The sequence below is a fragment of the Acomys minous genome (genome assembly GCF_964271855.1).
Source record: "Acomys minous genome assembly, chromosome: 8".
Taxonomy (NCBI): domain Eukaryota; kingdom Metazoa; phylum Chordata; class Mammalia; order Rodentia; family Muridae; genus Acomys; species Acomys minous.
Genome location: NC_140489.1, coordinates 3,482,572 through 3,499,548, shown reverse-complemented (window position 1 = coordinate 3,499,548; position 16,977 = coordinate 3,482,572). Strand labels below are relative to the sequence as shown.

At 49.3% G+C, this 16,977-nt stretch overlaps 1 protein-coding gene across 1 annotated transcript in view; it reads left to right on the top strand.

Moving 5' to 3' along the window:
- VIPR2 (vasoactive intestinal peptide receptor 2) overlaps nt 1-15,874 on the top strand; it is a 74,543-nt gene extending 58,669 nt beyond the window's left edge. The window contains exons 6-13 of the mRNA XM_084792800.1: nt 1,043-1,184; nt 6,845-6,995; nt 7,661-7,721; nt 9,025-9,094; nt 9,524-9,615; nt 12,495-12,624; nt 12,698-12,739; nt 13,693-15,874. Coding sequence (XP_084648926.1) covers nt 1,043-1,184; nt 6,845-6,995; nt 7,661-7,721; nt 9,025-9,094; nt 9,524-9,615; nt 12,495-12,624; nt 12,698-12,739; nt 13,693-13,866 — 862 coding nt within the window. The 3' untranslated portion in view covers nt 13,867-15,874. The remainder of the gene's footprint in view (nt 1-1,042; nt 1,185-6,844; nt 6,996-7,660; nt 7,722-9,024; nt 9,095-9,523; nt 9,616-12,494; nt 12,625-12,697; nt 12,740-13,692) is intronic.
- Nucleotides 15,875-16,977: the final 1,103 nt, after the last annotated feature.

The window sequence follows — 16,977 nt, the reverse complement described above, 5'->3', positions numbered from 1 at the left end:
ATTCAATCCCCAAAAAATATTAACATATTACAATGTTTCATTTGTGCACAGAAAAGAAAGTAACTCCAACTGAATTAATCTATTAACTTCTGTGACATCAGTGTCTCACTTGTGTGTAATACTAAAGAGTACATACACCTGACACTGCCACAGTGCACATTATACACACACACACACACACACACACACACACACACACACACACACACACGGATACATACATGATGCTTCTGTTAAGTGAAATGCAGCTCTACTAAAACATGAGCACAGTGTACAAAAGAAAAGCAACTCATGCTGCTCTTGCTTTTAACTTTAGATTAATTAAAATTACATAAAATTTGAAATCAGTCCACATTTGAGCATATTTTAGTCTCACTTGTTTGTGTAGCTCACAGCTGATGACTGGTTAGCACCTGTCCAGAGCCATGAAAGAGTCAAAAGCAAGTAAAAGCCTGTGTGACCAGGAAAAGGGGTCAATGGGAAGGAATCAAACTGTGCCCATAGTGAGCCAGCCTTAGTGTCTATATAAAGAGGAGAAAGTTGCCTTTTATGGAAGGCAGTTCCCCACCTAATACAGAAAGTTGTGCATCAGAGTTGAAGCCTTTGAGGCCAAGAATCGGCTGAGGGATGGATAAGGCCAAGCTGTGGCTCTGTCGCTAAGTAGAAGCATCAGAGCATCAAGACCACAAGCAACAGCAGAGAGGAGAGAGACAATGGGGCTTCCACACTCAGCTGCACAGCCTGTGTCCTGGAGCCATGTGTGGGAACAGAGAGCAGCTGGTTGCACAGCTGGTTGCACAGCTGGTTGCACAGCTGGTTGGAGGACTAAGGCAGTTCAGGGTGGCTTTTGCATTATATATTCGTACTGAACTCCGCCTTCGGGAAATAATCTGAAATAAAAGGAGAGTGCATGTGTAAAAATATTTATCATGATGCAAACTAGAAACAAACAAAAGATAGGCTGCGATAATGGAAGTTAAATAAATGGCTAACTTTGTGAGACGAGGAGATGATGGTTAAACATTGATTTCTCCCGCTTCAGGAAGCTGCACTGCACCAGGAACTACATCCACCTGAATCTGTTCCTGTCCTTCATGCTGAGAGCCGTCTCGGTACTGGTCAAGGACAGCGTGCTCTACTCCAGCTCGGGTACACTGCGCTGCCATGACCAGTCAGCCTCCTGGGTAAGACTATCCTAAGGGCGAGATCGTTGGATATAGGGAGACGCTAGTGCCTACCAACCTCCTCCCTCTCAAAGGTGCAGCAGTAGCCAAACCCAGCTCCAGCCTGAGCAATGGGAAGAGGCTGAGTGGATCAGGCTGGGTGAGCAGGCAAGGCCAGGAGGGTCCACAAGAAGGCTGGGTGGTGTCTAGCCAGAGTGGGAGCTAGAAAATTTAAAGGCACCAGGTCTTGGTGACAAATGCTGAAATGAGTGCGGTATGAAGTGGTGACAACTCCTTTTGTAAATATGCATACACTTTCATCTAAATCACCCAGATTCCAAGGAATAAATCCTTCTACCCATCTGCTGGAGAAAAATCAACTCACAAGGTATATAAGCCCCAGGCAGTGCCTGTGGGAAATGCACTTGGTCTATGTCTTTGATAACAAGAGCAAACGATACTAATGATTAGTTTCTGCGATGCAGCAGGAGTTCTCTCACGTGCGTGGCCATTCTGCCTTCCTCTGCTGGTGAGGTTCACAGTGGTGATTGCTGCCTACTCAAGGCAACTGGGCAGGCACGTGAGAACTGACTGCATGCAGACCTTCCCAGGGCTTTCTCTGCTAGTGTATAGTGCTCCACATGTGGACCTTTGCTGTGTTGTTCCTGACCTGCGGTCTCAGTAACGTAACAAGACAGGACACTGAGCTGCCTCACCATGCTGCCTGTCAGGAGACTCGTCTGCTAACAGCTGGTTTGACCTGAGTGGATTTTTACTTAGTTTAGTTTTGACACAGCAAAGTGCCTTGTAGCTGCATAGGCTTCCAGCTGTGTGTAGCCATCACCATCTTCCTGCAGGGAAGGGCATTCTCCAGGGCCATGATGCAGAAATGGGCTTTAAAGGGATCTGTTACATCAGCAAAGTCAAAAGCAGGCTCTGCCTTGTGGAAAATTCTGCGCCCGGGCATACCTTGCTGTCCTGAAGCTCTGGTCCTGAGATGAGGGTCTTACCACGTGCTCTCCAGAGGTATGCAGCTTACGTTCCTTAGCTCTTTTATTAAAGAAACTGATCCTCAGAGACCACCCGATACCCACCTCTATCTGAAGCACCCATGCTTAACTCCACCTCGACGAGACACCCAAAACCGTAACCCTCCATGTGGAGGGCCAGAGGGAAGGCATCAAGCCCCCTGAAGTAGAAAAGGACAGAGTGGTCCCACCACCCCACACATGCTCTCCACGTGGCCAGCTGCTACAGGGAATCTCCGCCTCCCACCACACTAATGAATTCCTCCCAACTCCAGTCTGCTTGCCTGCACTGTTTGTGAGTAATTTCTGAGCCAGGACTTAGCCTGCTGGTAAGACTGAGCTGAGGAAATCCTGACATTCTCCCAAGGTGTTGAGGACCCAGCCTGAGGACCTGCTACTCACGCACCCAGGGTCACACACACTAGCCAGCATACACCAGCCAGTGCCAAGGGCTGGGGATGAAAGTTGGAAATGGGGACAGGTTCCCCCAGCTTGTTTCTGGAGCTATTCTCCATCTGTGCCCCCAATACCTGATGGCCCTGGGATTCCTAAATAGAGGAGGCATACAGAAGGGACAAAGAAGGAGCCAACGAAGGAAGGCAGAACACAGCGTGGAAGGAAGAGAGGAGGCAACGGACGGGGCTGTCTGAAGAATGATAAAGTTCTGAACACATTAGCAAAACAGAGTCAGATTGCAGAATGAGCAATAGGAAACATTTTCCTTCCAACTCCATTTTTCCATTTATTCCTCCCAAGCAGCCCACCAGAAATGCTCCCGCAATGTGATAAATGGCTTTTTCCAGGCAGTAGAATGATTCCACACATGAAGAAGAGGACTCTCCCTGGCCAGGGGAGGCTGGCAGAACAGCTCTTCCATGTGCCTGGAGGCTGCACGGCTTCCTCAACTTCTGGGCAGCTTGCATGAGGCAAGGCAGCTCATTACTGGCAAGCCGAACAGATTTCTCTTGAGGTCTGCGGATTCTAAGAAGCCTGAGTCCTGTCTGCCAGGATGAGGGAAGCGGATAAGCCCTAACCACTGCAGCAAGCCTCGAACACCCACCTGGGCAGAAACAGGCTCTCTCCGAGTGTCTGGGGAAATGAAGGGATGGCAGACCAGTGATCCAGGCTGGAAGCTTGGCTAGGGTACTCATCCCCCATAGCCACACAGCTGATGTCAGGATGAAAATAGGAAGTGAGTGGAACAGTGACTTTGCCCGCGTACCTGTACAGAACATGAACAAACACACTCACAAAAATGCACATATGCAAGACACTGTCCATACACAGGTGTACATGCATCCCAAGTATGTCCGTGTGGACATATGCACATGCACCCCAGACACATGAATGTGCACATGTATATATACACACAGAGACTCTCAGATGCCTGCTGCTGATTTATCTGGCCCTGCTAATTGTTCCCTGCACTGTTATTCTTGCACTGGCCTGGCAGGGCAGCAGCAGGTGTCCCCAACACCCATGGACTCCAATGTTGTATGCTTCAGTGACCGCTGTTGTGAAAGGTGAGATCAGAAGGTGACCCCATGTTCCTCAGGCCTCTGGTCCTCACAGAGGACACTTGTTATAGATGAGCAAAGGGAAGCGGTGAGAAGCAGCGTTTCTGACACCAGTTAGCATCATAAGTGTGCTTCTGCACTTTCTCCCTATGCCCTGTTCTCAGCCATCTAGGCTCATCATGTCATGGCCACCGCATGGTCAGCATAATCCATCTGACTGGCTCCCCAGCAGGGGCACGGTCTTGGTTTTGCCTGTGTCTTTTTTGTCTCCAGGCATGCTCTTACACACACACACACACACACACACACACACACACACACACACACACACCGATGTGTCAGTGTTTCTGTGAGAAGGACCACACAGATGGAGCAGTCAGCTCAGAACATCTCAACAACCTGAGCAGTCACGACAGCACACACGCTTGTTTCTTACTGTTCTGGACCAAAGCACCACCGACTTGGCATCTCATGAGGGTCATAGATAAAGAACCAGATTCTCAACCATGTCGCTCATGACCTCATCACCCACCAAAACCCCTCCTCACAGCACCGCCTGGAGGCTGGTGCCTTGCAAAGGGCAGATCCATTTTACATTGTAAGCAAATGAGTTGATTGCTTTTTGAAAGGCACCAGGAGGACTCTGACCTGGTGCTGTACCCTTGGCATCAGGTAACCCATTCAAAGACACTGCCAAGAGCAGCCATCCTTCTGGGATTCCATCAGCCTCCCAAAACATCCTATCTTTCCTTGACACGTTTCCTATTAATGCTCTCTACTGAAAAGAGCATTTTATGTTTCTGTTGCGAATGTGTTTCTGGATCCATCACATGTCAGTTGCACTTTAGTGGTAGTTTGCTTCCTAGAAGTTTTCAGTATATTTGTATATACAATATATTTGTATATACAGTATAATTTCAGTAAAATTATCTTCTAGCCTGTCAGCATTACATTCATGTCTGGGTTTCAGGTTTCCTATCTTGATTAGGAGATATTTATTTTCAATTTTGTTCATTTCTGTCTTTAATAGACTTGTAACTTGCCTGTTTTGTGCTTTAAGGTAGGGTAGTCTTTATCAAGTGTTAAGAAGCAAGATACATTTAAACAGGTTAATGCCTACCAGACTGTCCCAATGAATGATTACAAGATACTAAGTTACAGAACTTTGTTTTCCGACTTAGATGGCTGAGTTATTGTGGCACTTTTATGCTGGATCCCACGCTAAGATCAGAAGCTTCAAGACTCTTCACTGATGGTGAAGATACATAGCAGAAAGACTCTGGTGTCTGGCTACTCCTAGAAACAGGAGCTTGTCTGTACCTTACTTTCATTTGGAGAAAAAGGAGGCAGCAAAGCATAAGACTATAGCCACATGGGGCAGGCCGGGGGAATGGGTGGGGCTCAGCGTGTTGAGGTCAAGGCCCTCACAGCCATGCAGACCATCTGGAAAGACTTCCGTGTTCCTTGGAAGTACATCCACCCTGTGTGTGATGTAAAAATATGTAACGAGAGTATTTAAACCTTTGGTCTCCTTCCATAAGAGCAGGGATTTCACAAATCATGGATTTCAACTGTGTGAGCCACTGAGAAATGGCTTCTTCTTTAGGAAAAAGAATATCGCTTTCAGCTCTGTTCTCATTTATCTATCTGTAAATATGTATGTCTACAGATATATACATGTAAATATGCATATATCAGAGATTCTTATATCATAGATACAATATGTGTGATGGATGTGTTTTATTCATAGGGTGGGTATATACTCAAATACATGTGATATATATTTATATATGTAAATATGAATGTATCATATATGTCTGATATATATTCATGTATGTGATATATTATTGTGCCCACTCATATGGGTGAGCACAAATGTGTATCTGTATGTGGGGCGGGTAAACACATACATACATATACATGAAAAGATTGTAAAAGAGTGGGTTTTCAAATTTTGAGGAATTAATTAGAGTTGGAAATAAAGTATAAAACAAGAGTAAAATATAGCAAATGAACTATTTTTTCCTAGGAGTTTTAAAATGATCTTGACTGGAGGGAAAATGACATACTAAATTAAAGGTTGTCAGTTTTTTTTAAAGTCTAGGAACCTAGCTTTGGCCCACTGTTTTCTCTTCCCAAACTTCTATCATTTATTAAGAAGATGACCACAGTCTGCCAGCCTTCTCCAGTGCTCATCCTGTGTTCAGATGCAGGGGTGAGGCCAGGGAGCTGCAGGTTCACTGGGCAGACCCTACCCTTCCCCCAGCATCAAGCAAGTCTCTGACAGCCTACAGCTATCCTGGTCCATGCCACTGCAGGTGCCTCAAGTGTCCGTAGCACTGTTTTGGCTAGCTTATGTCAACTTGACACAAACTAGAGTCACTCAGCAAGTGAAAGTCTCAGTTGAGAAGGTACCTCCACCACATTGGCCTGTGGGCTTTGTCTTGATTGAGGATTGATGTGAAAAGATCCAGCTCCCTGGCTGAGCAAGCCATGAGGAGCAAGGTAGTGGGCAGCACTCACTCCTTGTGGCCTCGGCTTCAGTTCCTGCCTTGAACTCCTGCCTTGACTTCCCTCAGTGATGAAGTGTGACTTGAGAGCTGTAAGGTGAAATAAACCCTTTCCTCCTTAAACTGCATTTGGTCATGGTGTTTCAACCCATCAGTAGAAACCATGAAACAAGTCATCCCACCCGTCACTTCGCCCAGCAACGCTCTCCAGAACAATGCTCTCCTCCACCGCATGTTCTGGAGAGGGTGAGCCTCTAGAGTAGGCAGTTGAGGAAGTACCAGTCAGAGGGGCCATGAGGAACACAGCAGGAAGGGACAATCAAGCACAAGGAAGTAGATCTGAGCCTGGAGTCCAGTAACCGGCTCCCAGGAACTCTCTGCTTGCGCTTCTCTCTTCAGCGAGTCAGAGGCTCCCTGGCATTGTATATACAAAGGGTTCTGCCTCACTGCCTCAGTACAACACATTTTTTTTTTTTTTTGGCCTCTGCCAAGCCAAGATATTACAGTGTCCCTCCAAGTCAGCACCCTGGCTTGGCTTTACAACTTATCTAAACAAAGAGTAGCAGCCTCACCTACCGTAACTATTTTTACTGACTGGCACATTCTCTCACTGTCTGTGGTTCCAGGTCGGCTGCAAGCTCAGCCTGGTATTCTTCCAGTACTGCATCATGGCGAACTTCTACTGGCTCCTGGTGGAGGGTCTCTACCTACACACCCTCCTCGTGGCCGTCCTGCCCCCCAGCAGGTGCTTCCTCACCTACCTTCTGATCGGATGGGGTAAGGGCTCCACAGTCTCCATTCGGACTCTCATCTCGTCTGTACAAACTATGTAGGTTTCTGCTCAGAACTGTCCTCCCAGGGTATACGTTGTGGTGACCTTGGATGCACTGAGGGGGTTCCATTAATGCCAACCAAGGACATGGTTTACAATGCTTTAGAATTCTACCTCCATTCACAGCCCCCCTTTACCTTACATGAAACCACTGCTAACAAGTAGCAAAATCGTCTCTCCTCTCCCTATTTTCAGTCAGCTCATCTCAGCGATGAAAAGTCAGAGGAGCAGGCTGATGACAGAGCTACCTGCTGCCAGGAGCCTAGCCCTTCCCAGAGCAGGAAGGCATGGAAGCTTGCATGGCTCGGGGAGGCAAACACACAGCCCCTCAGGCAACAGGGAGCCAGTGAACGTGTTTCCCTCTTACCTCCACCTCCCTGTCAGCAGACAGATCTCAGCACCGTTCAGATTTTCAGCTTTGTCTTTGCTGCCTACAAAGGCGTTAGGTCTAAACCTTCCCACATTAATGAGGACATTAAGCCAGAGCTTCCATAGGTTCCATTTTGGTTGAACATTCCTCTTTAGAAGTTCTGGCTATTGAGTACCAGGGGTTTGGGGGTGCTGCTCCCCATTAATGAGCATGGGCCAATTTGATGGGATCTCTCCACAGGCATCCCCAGTGTGTGTATAGGTGCATGGACAGCAACCCGCCTCTCTTTGGAAGACACAGGGTGAGTGCTGTGTGTGCATCCATGTCTGTGAACCAAGGCCTGCCAGTGCTGGTTGAGTACCTGGGAACTAAAGAAACTCGTACCATTGGAGAAACGAGGAAAACCTGCAGCCAGTCAGGACATTTCTAGGCACCGTTTAGCACCCTGCGACTAGAAGACATGAGCCGGGCTCACTACATGTTTCAGTGTACTTTGGAAGATGGTCCAAATAAAAGGTTAGAGTGCGGCCATGCCTGCGTTTAGCCAAAATCGGGACAAACCAGGCAGAATGAGTGATGCTTTGCATGACTCCTTGCTTGGTGTCCCTGAAAGAGCCAGGCAGCAACAAGCAGGTTTATTAGAAGAAAAAAAAAAATGCACTGAGATCAAGCTATGCGGCTGTCTGGATGGCCTCTGTGAGCAGCTCCTTCTCTGAAACGATTGAGCCTAGTAATGCAGACAGCCCTAGCATAAATGTACCTCACAAAAGACCCCCCCCCCCCGGTATCAACTCTCCACTGAAGAACAGGTCACTCTCTGAGTGGGTGGCCTAGCCAATCCGTTCCGTTATTCTGTGACTTTACAGTGACAATGGAAAGAAAACCCCACCCACACCCACACCCGCAGCTTTTCCTGAGCTGGGTTCGCTGGCCCTTGGGTAAGCAGGACCTATGACTGAGGCAGCGTCAGCTGGAACGCACTCTGTGCTCGGTGGGTCCCTGCGAAATGAATATGAGCTAGAGTTCTCAGAGCTAGCCCAACTGCCCACGTCCCACTGCCAAACCAGCTGGGGCCCAAGGCCATGGAACTCTGCCCCTGCTGGAACAGTCAGCATCCACTGCGGGCTGTGGACACCAGAGCAGAAAGCCTTACATAATCCCACTTATGCTGGAGATAAACCTTACTGCAAATCGGGACCACTTCAACCACTCTCAAGGCATGTTTTTTTAGTTCTTCCTTGGAAACACAGATACAAACAATTGGGGATGGGGCGGGGGGGGGCGTAGAGGTTGTTTTCAGAAAGGGGGGGAAGGCCTTCTGTGACATCACATGAAGTGATGAGAGCACGTGCCTCAAATTCACAGCCCTGAAGCCGCACTCCCGTCCCACCTCCCCATTAGCTGACTGTGGAAAGCTGTTTCGCCCGACATGCAGAGCAGTTAGATCTAGTTGGAGGTGACTTGTCAAGCCGAGTCTGACTGACAGACGGAGTCTCTGGCTCAAGAAGCTGCATGTGAGAGGCCAGTCCTCAGCCGAAGCGTCCTGCAGAGAGTCTGGTTCTCATGTTGACTCAGGGTGACACCAGTCTCTTTCTCTCTAACAGTTGCTGGGACACTAACGAACACAGCATCCCCTGGTGGGTCATCCGGATGCCCATCCTAGTCTCTATTGTAGTAAGTAGCGGCCTGTGGGGAGGCTATGACCTGATCTTTGTTTATGTACCTGTGCTATGCAGGGTGTAGGCGCCATGTTTCCCTGTGTGCAAGTGGCTACCACCTTCCTAAACGGAAGGCCGCCCCATCACCTCCAGGGTAATATCCAGGGAAGAGCGGGATGTGAGGGCTGAAGACCAGAAGATTCTAGGCTTGGAGGAGATTATAATAGTCTTTGGCCCATCTCAAGCTGCTCACGACCGTACGCAGTAGTGCCCTCCATGCCCACATGAGGTCCTCTCTCATGCAGTGGGCAAACCTAGTGCCTGGGGTAGATGGTGGCTCAATCCTGTAGGTGGGTGGTCAGGGATAAGATTAAAGGTTCCCACAGATCAGGTTGGTTGCTTTGTTTTGTTTTTTTGTTTTGTTTTGTTTTTTGTCTCTGTGAAGGTCAACTTTGCCCTCTTCATCAGCATTGTAAGGATCTTGCTTCAGAAGCTAACCTCCCCAGATGTCGGTGGCAATGACCAGTCACAGTACAAGTGAGTACCTGCTTGGCCAGCATGGGAAATGTCCGGCGAAGCTGTGGGGAGTAGACCCCAATCCGTAGGTGGCCCTTTAAGGCTCAGCCGCCACTGACTAGAGTCTGCCAGCCCACATTCGAGAAGCCACACTGATTTGACGAGGGTGTTAAAAATAAAATGGGGACCTTCTCTTGAGGTTGACAACACGCAGAGAGTCTTGTAGTGAGGATGTTGCTAAAGCCTGTGTCCTCGCTCTGGTATCACAGCTTGGCGTCTCCCTTTGACCACACGTTCTTCTTCATAGTGTCTGTCTTCCCCACCAGACCCTGGGGCTGGGCCACACAGGCACTGCTGGCACTTTGTGCCTGGGCCTGCCCTAGCAATAACCTAACAAGCTGTGTGTCAATGAGAAGGGCACGGGGCAGAGGTCTTGCATGTCAGCAGCTAATTTATGGTTATCCAAGGAATCTGTAAATTACCCATAATTCATACAGAAAGAAGGAAAAAAAGAGATCCCCAACTCAGGTGTGATGTGAGCACAAACTCAGTGCTGTTGTGATCGGTGCAGCTCGGGAGGCTGGGCTCACATGGGGCTGTGTTGAGAGCTGTGTCGCCCTGGCAGGTCACCAGCTCCCAGCCAGCTGCAAGTTACCACCTGCACCCTGGTGCCTTACCCTTCAAAAACTGCAGCATCCATGCGGGTGATGAGCTAGCACGATGGCTGAGCAGAAAGAGATCCCCCCTGTATTCTCTCTCCTCCCTGTAAGATGGAACAGATCCTTGCATGTTAAGGTTGACAAACAACTGAAAGACATTCAGTGCCTGGCACAGAAGCACAGAGAAAGGATTTGGTGGGCATTTATGTCTTAGTTGTGCCATGCTGTGTGTGCACAGAATCCAAGGAATAAGTTTCTCCTAGTGGAGGAGACCTGCTGGGCTTCACATAACAAGGTATAGGCTACCACACACTGCGTAATAGGAGACGACGGTCCTCAGGCATCCCCTGCAGCCCTGAAAGGCAGCTTCAATTGAATTTGGATTTTCGGCAAATCTTGTTTAGCGTCTGTGCTGACCTTTTCTCTGGGTTCCTGGGGAGTGTTAGTTAAGAAGGCCTTGAGATGGATGCATTTATTTTAGAAATAATCATATGGGGTAATGAAGTCTGTGCTTTTCCAGGGTGATGAGGAGGGTAGAGGGCTGTGTTTCACCCTTGGGTTGTGGCAAAGAAGGGCTAAAGACCTTCCTCTCCATAGGCTTCCCTAGGGCCAGATGGGTAGGTAGGTTAGGCAAATGTCAGGCCCTAACAGCTTCCTTACAACCTCAGCTAAATGAATGGTGCTCAGGAACCTGTCGACCCACCACGCTGACACTGGAGGACTTGGGCGCAGAGCCCTGAGGGTGCACGTCTGCAAGGCGGCATCTGGAGCGATGTCCTGTTGGCAGAGATACCTCCTACCACTTGCACCATGGCCATCACAGAAAGGACCAGACTTCTGTGCAGGTTATCAAATAGGATAAAATAATAAGACACACACACACACACACACACACACACACACACACACACACACCATAGGACACTATATGTGGAGGAAGGCACACACCTCTAGAACTTGCATACCCTGTGTCTTACTTAGGATTTCTATTGTTGTGATGAAACATCATAACCAAAATCAAAATCGACTCACACTTCCACACCACTGTTCATCACTGAAAGAAGTCAGGACAGGAACTCAAAAGGGCATGATCCTGGAAGCAGGAGCTGATGCAGAGGCTGATGCTGCTTAAGGGCTTTTCCCCCAGCCTGGTTTCTTATAGAACCCAGGACCACCAGCCCAGGGGTAGCCCCACCCACAATGGGCTGCACCCTCCCCTATCAATCACTAATTAAGAAAATGCCTTACAGCTGGATCTTATGGAGGCATTTTCTCAATTGAGGTTCCCTCCTTTCAGATAACTCTAGGTTGTGACAAGATGATTGTGTAAGATTAAGCAAAACACTATGTTCAGTGTTGACTTGAAGCAGATACCTTTAAGTGAGAGAAAACTGATTAATTATTCCCTCTGTTAGAAGGCAATGAAAGGAGCAAGAGGAACAGGAACCAGGAAGAGCCTCCTGCCTCCCGTAGCTGAGTCTAGAGGAGATGGGCTGTGTGCTTAGTGATAGCCAGCAGCCTACCCAGGGCTTCCACGTGTCTGCATGGCCTCCAGGTGGCTGCTCAGATGAGCACTCACTCCTGAGCAGTTAGAGGCACCTGGGGATGGTCCCTAGTGTGAGGCTGATAGAAGAGCGTACAGGCAGCAGATGCCATAGGAACTGGGCAGAGATGCAGACTCCCAGGCTGTTGCCCAGCTGTTCCTGGTCCAGAATTCTGATGAGGCCTGGAATCTGAGCTGCAACAAGGATTCCACATAGTCCCAATGCAGTAGAAGGCTAGGAAGCTGTGGCTAGGTATCTCAGATACCAGGGAGACCTAATCTATACTGACCGATGCCTGTACCAGTGATGCAGGACCCTGTGTGCGGTGGGGAGAGAGGGGATGCCTCATGCAGGGCCCCCCAACCAGTTCTAAGGATGGAATCCAGAGTCCTACTCGTTGGAGGCTTTGTCCCCAAACAATAGCCCAGCCCCTACAGAATGTATCTGTCCAGGACTAGTGTGGCCCACCAGTCGGCACTGGTGACAAAGGGCAGTAAATCCCCCGGGAACTGTTGGGCCACACGGTGCGCGCTGTAAGAGCCTTATCTTCGTGAGCAAAATCATGTGGCCCCATCTGCAAATTCTACCCAAATGCGCAAAGAGGGAGGGAGGGAAGGTTCACTGGGCACAAGAAGAGTGACCGCCTGCATAGTCATTGACTATGGCACACAGCTCCATGTCCTTCTCCTTCTGCTAGGAGGCTGGCCAAGTCCACACTGCTGCTAATCCCCCTGTTTGGCGTCCACTACATGGTGTTTGCCGCTTTCCCCATTGGCATCTCCTCCACGTACCAGATCCTGTTTGAGTTGTGTGTTGGTTCCTTCCAGGTAAGTGTGGGAGGTGCTGCGGGGCCCACTGCAAACTGTGGGCAGCTCTGACACCGATGTTGTTTCTTTGCAGGGCCTGGTCGTAGCAGTGCTATACTGCTTCCTGAACAGTGAGGTAAGCCCGCCCTCTGTTGATTGAGCATCAGCACTGACATTGTGTCAGGAATTGGCCCCATCACCCACCTTTGCCCAGTGGCGCCCCCACACAACTGAGGTCAAACATCCTGTCCCCAAACCTTCCACCCAGTGTCCCCATTATGGTCAGCATTATTTGTTTGTTCATTTAGTTAATCTATATGAGTGCTCTATCTGCCTGTATACCTGCCTGCCAGAAGTGGGCATCAGATCCCAGGTGTGAGCCACTGTGTGGTTTCTGGGAATTGAACTCAGGACCTCTGGAAAAGCAGGCAGCACTCAACCGCCCCCATGGTCAGCATCTGACTCTTCAACCCATAACTGAGTCCATTGATGGGAGGGGCCGGACCTCATTGATTGAGACATGTATCACTTTGTCCCAAGATAAGACAAGAGCCAAGTTAGCTCTCCTTACATGGCCACTGCTTCCATTCACCCGCCAGTCCCCAGAATCTGACTGTCTCTGTGTATGACCCTCACCTGATGACCAGCCCCTTCTTCAAGTCACTAAGGAAGGCTTTTACAGAGCCAGTATCCCTGTCTGCTTCCAAAACTTTTTTCAGAGTCCTTAAAGGAGGAAGATGTTAATGAAGGCCCTGCAGGAGCCATGGGGCTGTGTCGAGGCAGGACACATCCCATACTGCATCAGTATAGCCTGCTAGTGTCTGGGATTCATTCTCAAAAAAAGCTGGGCCCATCTCCTACAGCTCTCTTTCTGCCTGCCCCTCCACACTCAGCCAACACCTTCCTGAGGATAAAACTTCTCTCCCGGTGCATGAATGGGGGCGGTCTAGACCACCCACCCTGTGGCTCCCAAAGTTCCATACCAGCCGCTTGCTGTCTAGTGGTTGAATCCACGCTGCGTGTTCTTCTGGGAGGATGCGTGAGTCGCTGCACGCTGAGCTCACCCTTCATTAACACCCTCATCCCCAGGTACAGTGTGAACTGAAAAGAAGGTGGCGAGGCCTGTGCCTGACCCAACCTGGAAGCCGGGACTACCGGCTGCACAGCTGGTCCATGTCCCGGAATGGCTCAGAAAGCGTCCTGCAGATACACCGAGGCTCCCGCACCCAGTCCTTCCTGCAGACAGAGACGTCAGTCATTTAGCTGAGTCCCTCTCACGGAGCTGACGATGCTGCTGGGCTTTGACATACGTGTTTGCCGGCTTCCTCTGCAGCCCCAGTGTCTGGTGCCTTATTGGGTCAGCCCTGGTCCTTACTCTGCTCCTCATATGTGTAAATTGGTTGAAACACCAGTTATTGTCAGACTCTTGCCTTTAAGCTGCCCTCTTCATAGTATGGCTCAGCCATGTAAGTGGGTCTGCTTTCAAAGACAGCAAGGAAGGCAAATGACCCTGAATGTCAAAACTGGATCCTAGCACCTCTGCAGAGAACAGGAACATTCTGGCTCCCCTACTGACTCCCGTCAGAGGGAACCAGGTCCAGAACCAACTGCATGTAACCGGCCTGTGGCATCCAATGCATGTCTGTGGGTGTCTATGAAGTTCCTCCTTAGTCTGTGACAAGCCAGGGAAAGCTGTTGAGAGCAGCCTTCTCACCCTAGAAACTTGCTGGCCCCCATGGCCTTGAGTCCTGCCATGTGGACCTACCCACTCCGGGCCTCAGCGTCTGCACAGCCACACCCTTGACATCTCCCGGACCACTTAGTAGTGGCCAAAGATAAGTCAGGGAGAATATTAGTGGTTCAGTGGCCAAGCCAGGAACTCACATCCTCCTGAGCACTTAGCATCTGCTGCTTCCTATAAGTGGTGATCAGCTCTGGACCCCATGCCACTGTTGGCATGAAGGCCCTGGTGGCTTGTCCATACAACCCGGGGATGTCCTCGAGCCAAAAGAAAACTGTTCTCTTTTTAAAGAAAATCACCATCTTAAAGCTGTTTTTTAAAAAGAATTATTTTATCAACATACAAAATGGCACCAAATATTCCTATCTGGTATTTGCCAATAACAACCCTTGTTATTTGCAACTGTGGGCAGGTAGACCTGGGGAAATGCTTGCCACGATCAAAGAAGCATCTGAAGACAGAAAGTGCCTGCCCCTGCAGTGCCCAGAGACCCTGGACAACTGTGACCTGGCCCAGGCCAAGGGCTGTAGGTTCTGGACCTAGTGTTCTGGCACAGTCTACGTAACTTCCCTCCAAGACACACACACACACACACACACACACACACACACACACACACAAGGGCAAGAGCTGCAAAAGTGTTTTTCCTGTGGTTTCTGTGGCATGTAGACCCCAGCCAGCATGAATGCCAACGCTTACAACAATTGTGCCAGAGCCAGAGGTCTCAGGGTGAAAAAACCCACAAAAGTAAGGGCCCCACCTCCAGTTCTTTGGAAATAAAACCAGAACACGGGGCTTTCGGATAGCAGAGCACTGTCTAGAGACTAGCTGAGGCCCAGTGGCCAGATGTCTGGCCAGAATGTGTCCTACAGGGCTGCCCCTGGACTTCTGCCTCAATTAACTCTTGACAAGTTTGTGTGCAACTGCATTGGACGGGCAGCTCAGGTCATGTAGAAAACACCACTCGCCTGCTACCTCCCAGGGCTGCAAGGCTGGAGAGCAGGCCGTCAGGCACAAATGGCGTAGGTCAGGCACCCCCAAAAGAGCTGTTGGCAGTGTAGGTAGGCGGTTGCTACAAGCCCTGGTGTCAACCTTGCCTCTCTTCATCAAGAGCTATCGCTGCTTAATCCAGCAGTTCTGAGGAAACACAGTTCTGTCTATTCTGAAAGTGTCCTAGCAACAGCCAGATATGGTTGCCCTGCCATGACTCTGAAGAGACATGTAGAAACTGTGAACACAAGCAGCCACGATTGTCCAATAAGCGGTCACTGATTACACACGGAACATTCAGATGTACAGGGACACCATCCCCTCAGCCCAGCATGTGCAAAAACTAAACATAGCTGGGTCCTTTCCCTGGTAAAGAGATAGTCTGGTCACAAAATGGCAGCTGCTGGCGCTTACCAGTAGCAAGGAGGTATAGCCATATGGCCGGCATGTGGTCTTACATGTTATATGTGGATTGTCTACAAAGCACCACAGAGTGGAACTGAGCTGTGTATATACTGCAATAAACCTCATTTCATTCCATGTAAGAGTTTGCTATGATGGACGCTGGGGCCCTAGAATACAGCTGCTGTACCCCTTGGGTACCCTGACTCCAGACCATCCTGCCTACAGTTGCTCATGTAAGAATTTGAGTCTAAGGCAGCCAAGATGTAGAAGTGGTAGCCATGATGAAGGGCCCAGGATACCTGGCTATTCCTACCCTGCGTCTTCAGCCCTACAGAACCTGAGCCTTCTCAACAGAGTATGCTGAAGTGTGTGTGTGTGTGTGTGTGTGTGTGTGTGTGTGTGTGTGTGTGTTATGGTATGTGGTGTATGTATATGTGGTGTGTGTGGTGTATGATGTGTGTGTAGTGTGTGTGTGGTGTGATATGTGTAGTGTGTGTGTGTGTGGTGTGTGGTGTGTGTGTGGTATGTGTGTGTATGTGTGTGGTATATGTGGTGTGTGTGTGTGTGTGTGTGTTAGATGTGCACATGCCTGTCCACACATATGTGCTTAGTGTGCTTAAGTAAATGTTGTGCATGCAAGTGTTTGTGTTCATTTGTAGGTGGTTGTTCATGAATGTATGTGGGGTTCACGTATGTGCACAAGTGGATGTGCTCAGGTATAGGTCTGTGCATGTGTGTGCTTGTTTATGGGTGCTTGTGTACACTGACCCTTAGCCGTTAGGCAGAAGAAGTCTACTTCTGCTCCACACACCACACTGCTGCTGTGTAGTCAGGAGCCTTGTACACTGCTATCAAGTTCTCAAAAGCATGAACATAAGAAAGAAAGAAAGAAAGAAAGAAAGAAAGAAAGAAAGAAAGAAAGAAAGGAAGGAAGGAAGGAAGGAAGAAACAAGCACGAACATTGCCATTATCCAGGCAGCTGCTGGGGAGTTTCCTCTGAGAAAACAGCAGGAAGAGCAAAGAGGGCTGTGCAGGGCCCTCAAGGGTCACAGCTGTCCTGTCTGATTAGGGATGCCTGGGTGAGGCGCTCCAAGCGGGACAGCTCTGCAGATGGGCCCAAGGGAGTCAGCCTGCTGCTGGTACAGCTGCGGACCACACTGAGAACCACACTCTCCATCTATGAGAATACATGCTTTCCTTTCTCGCCAAATACCAGCTGCTTTTAATTGGCTGCTTCG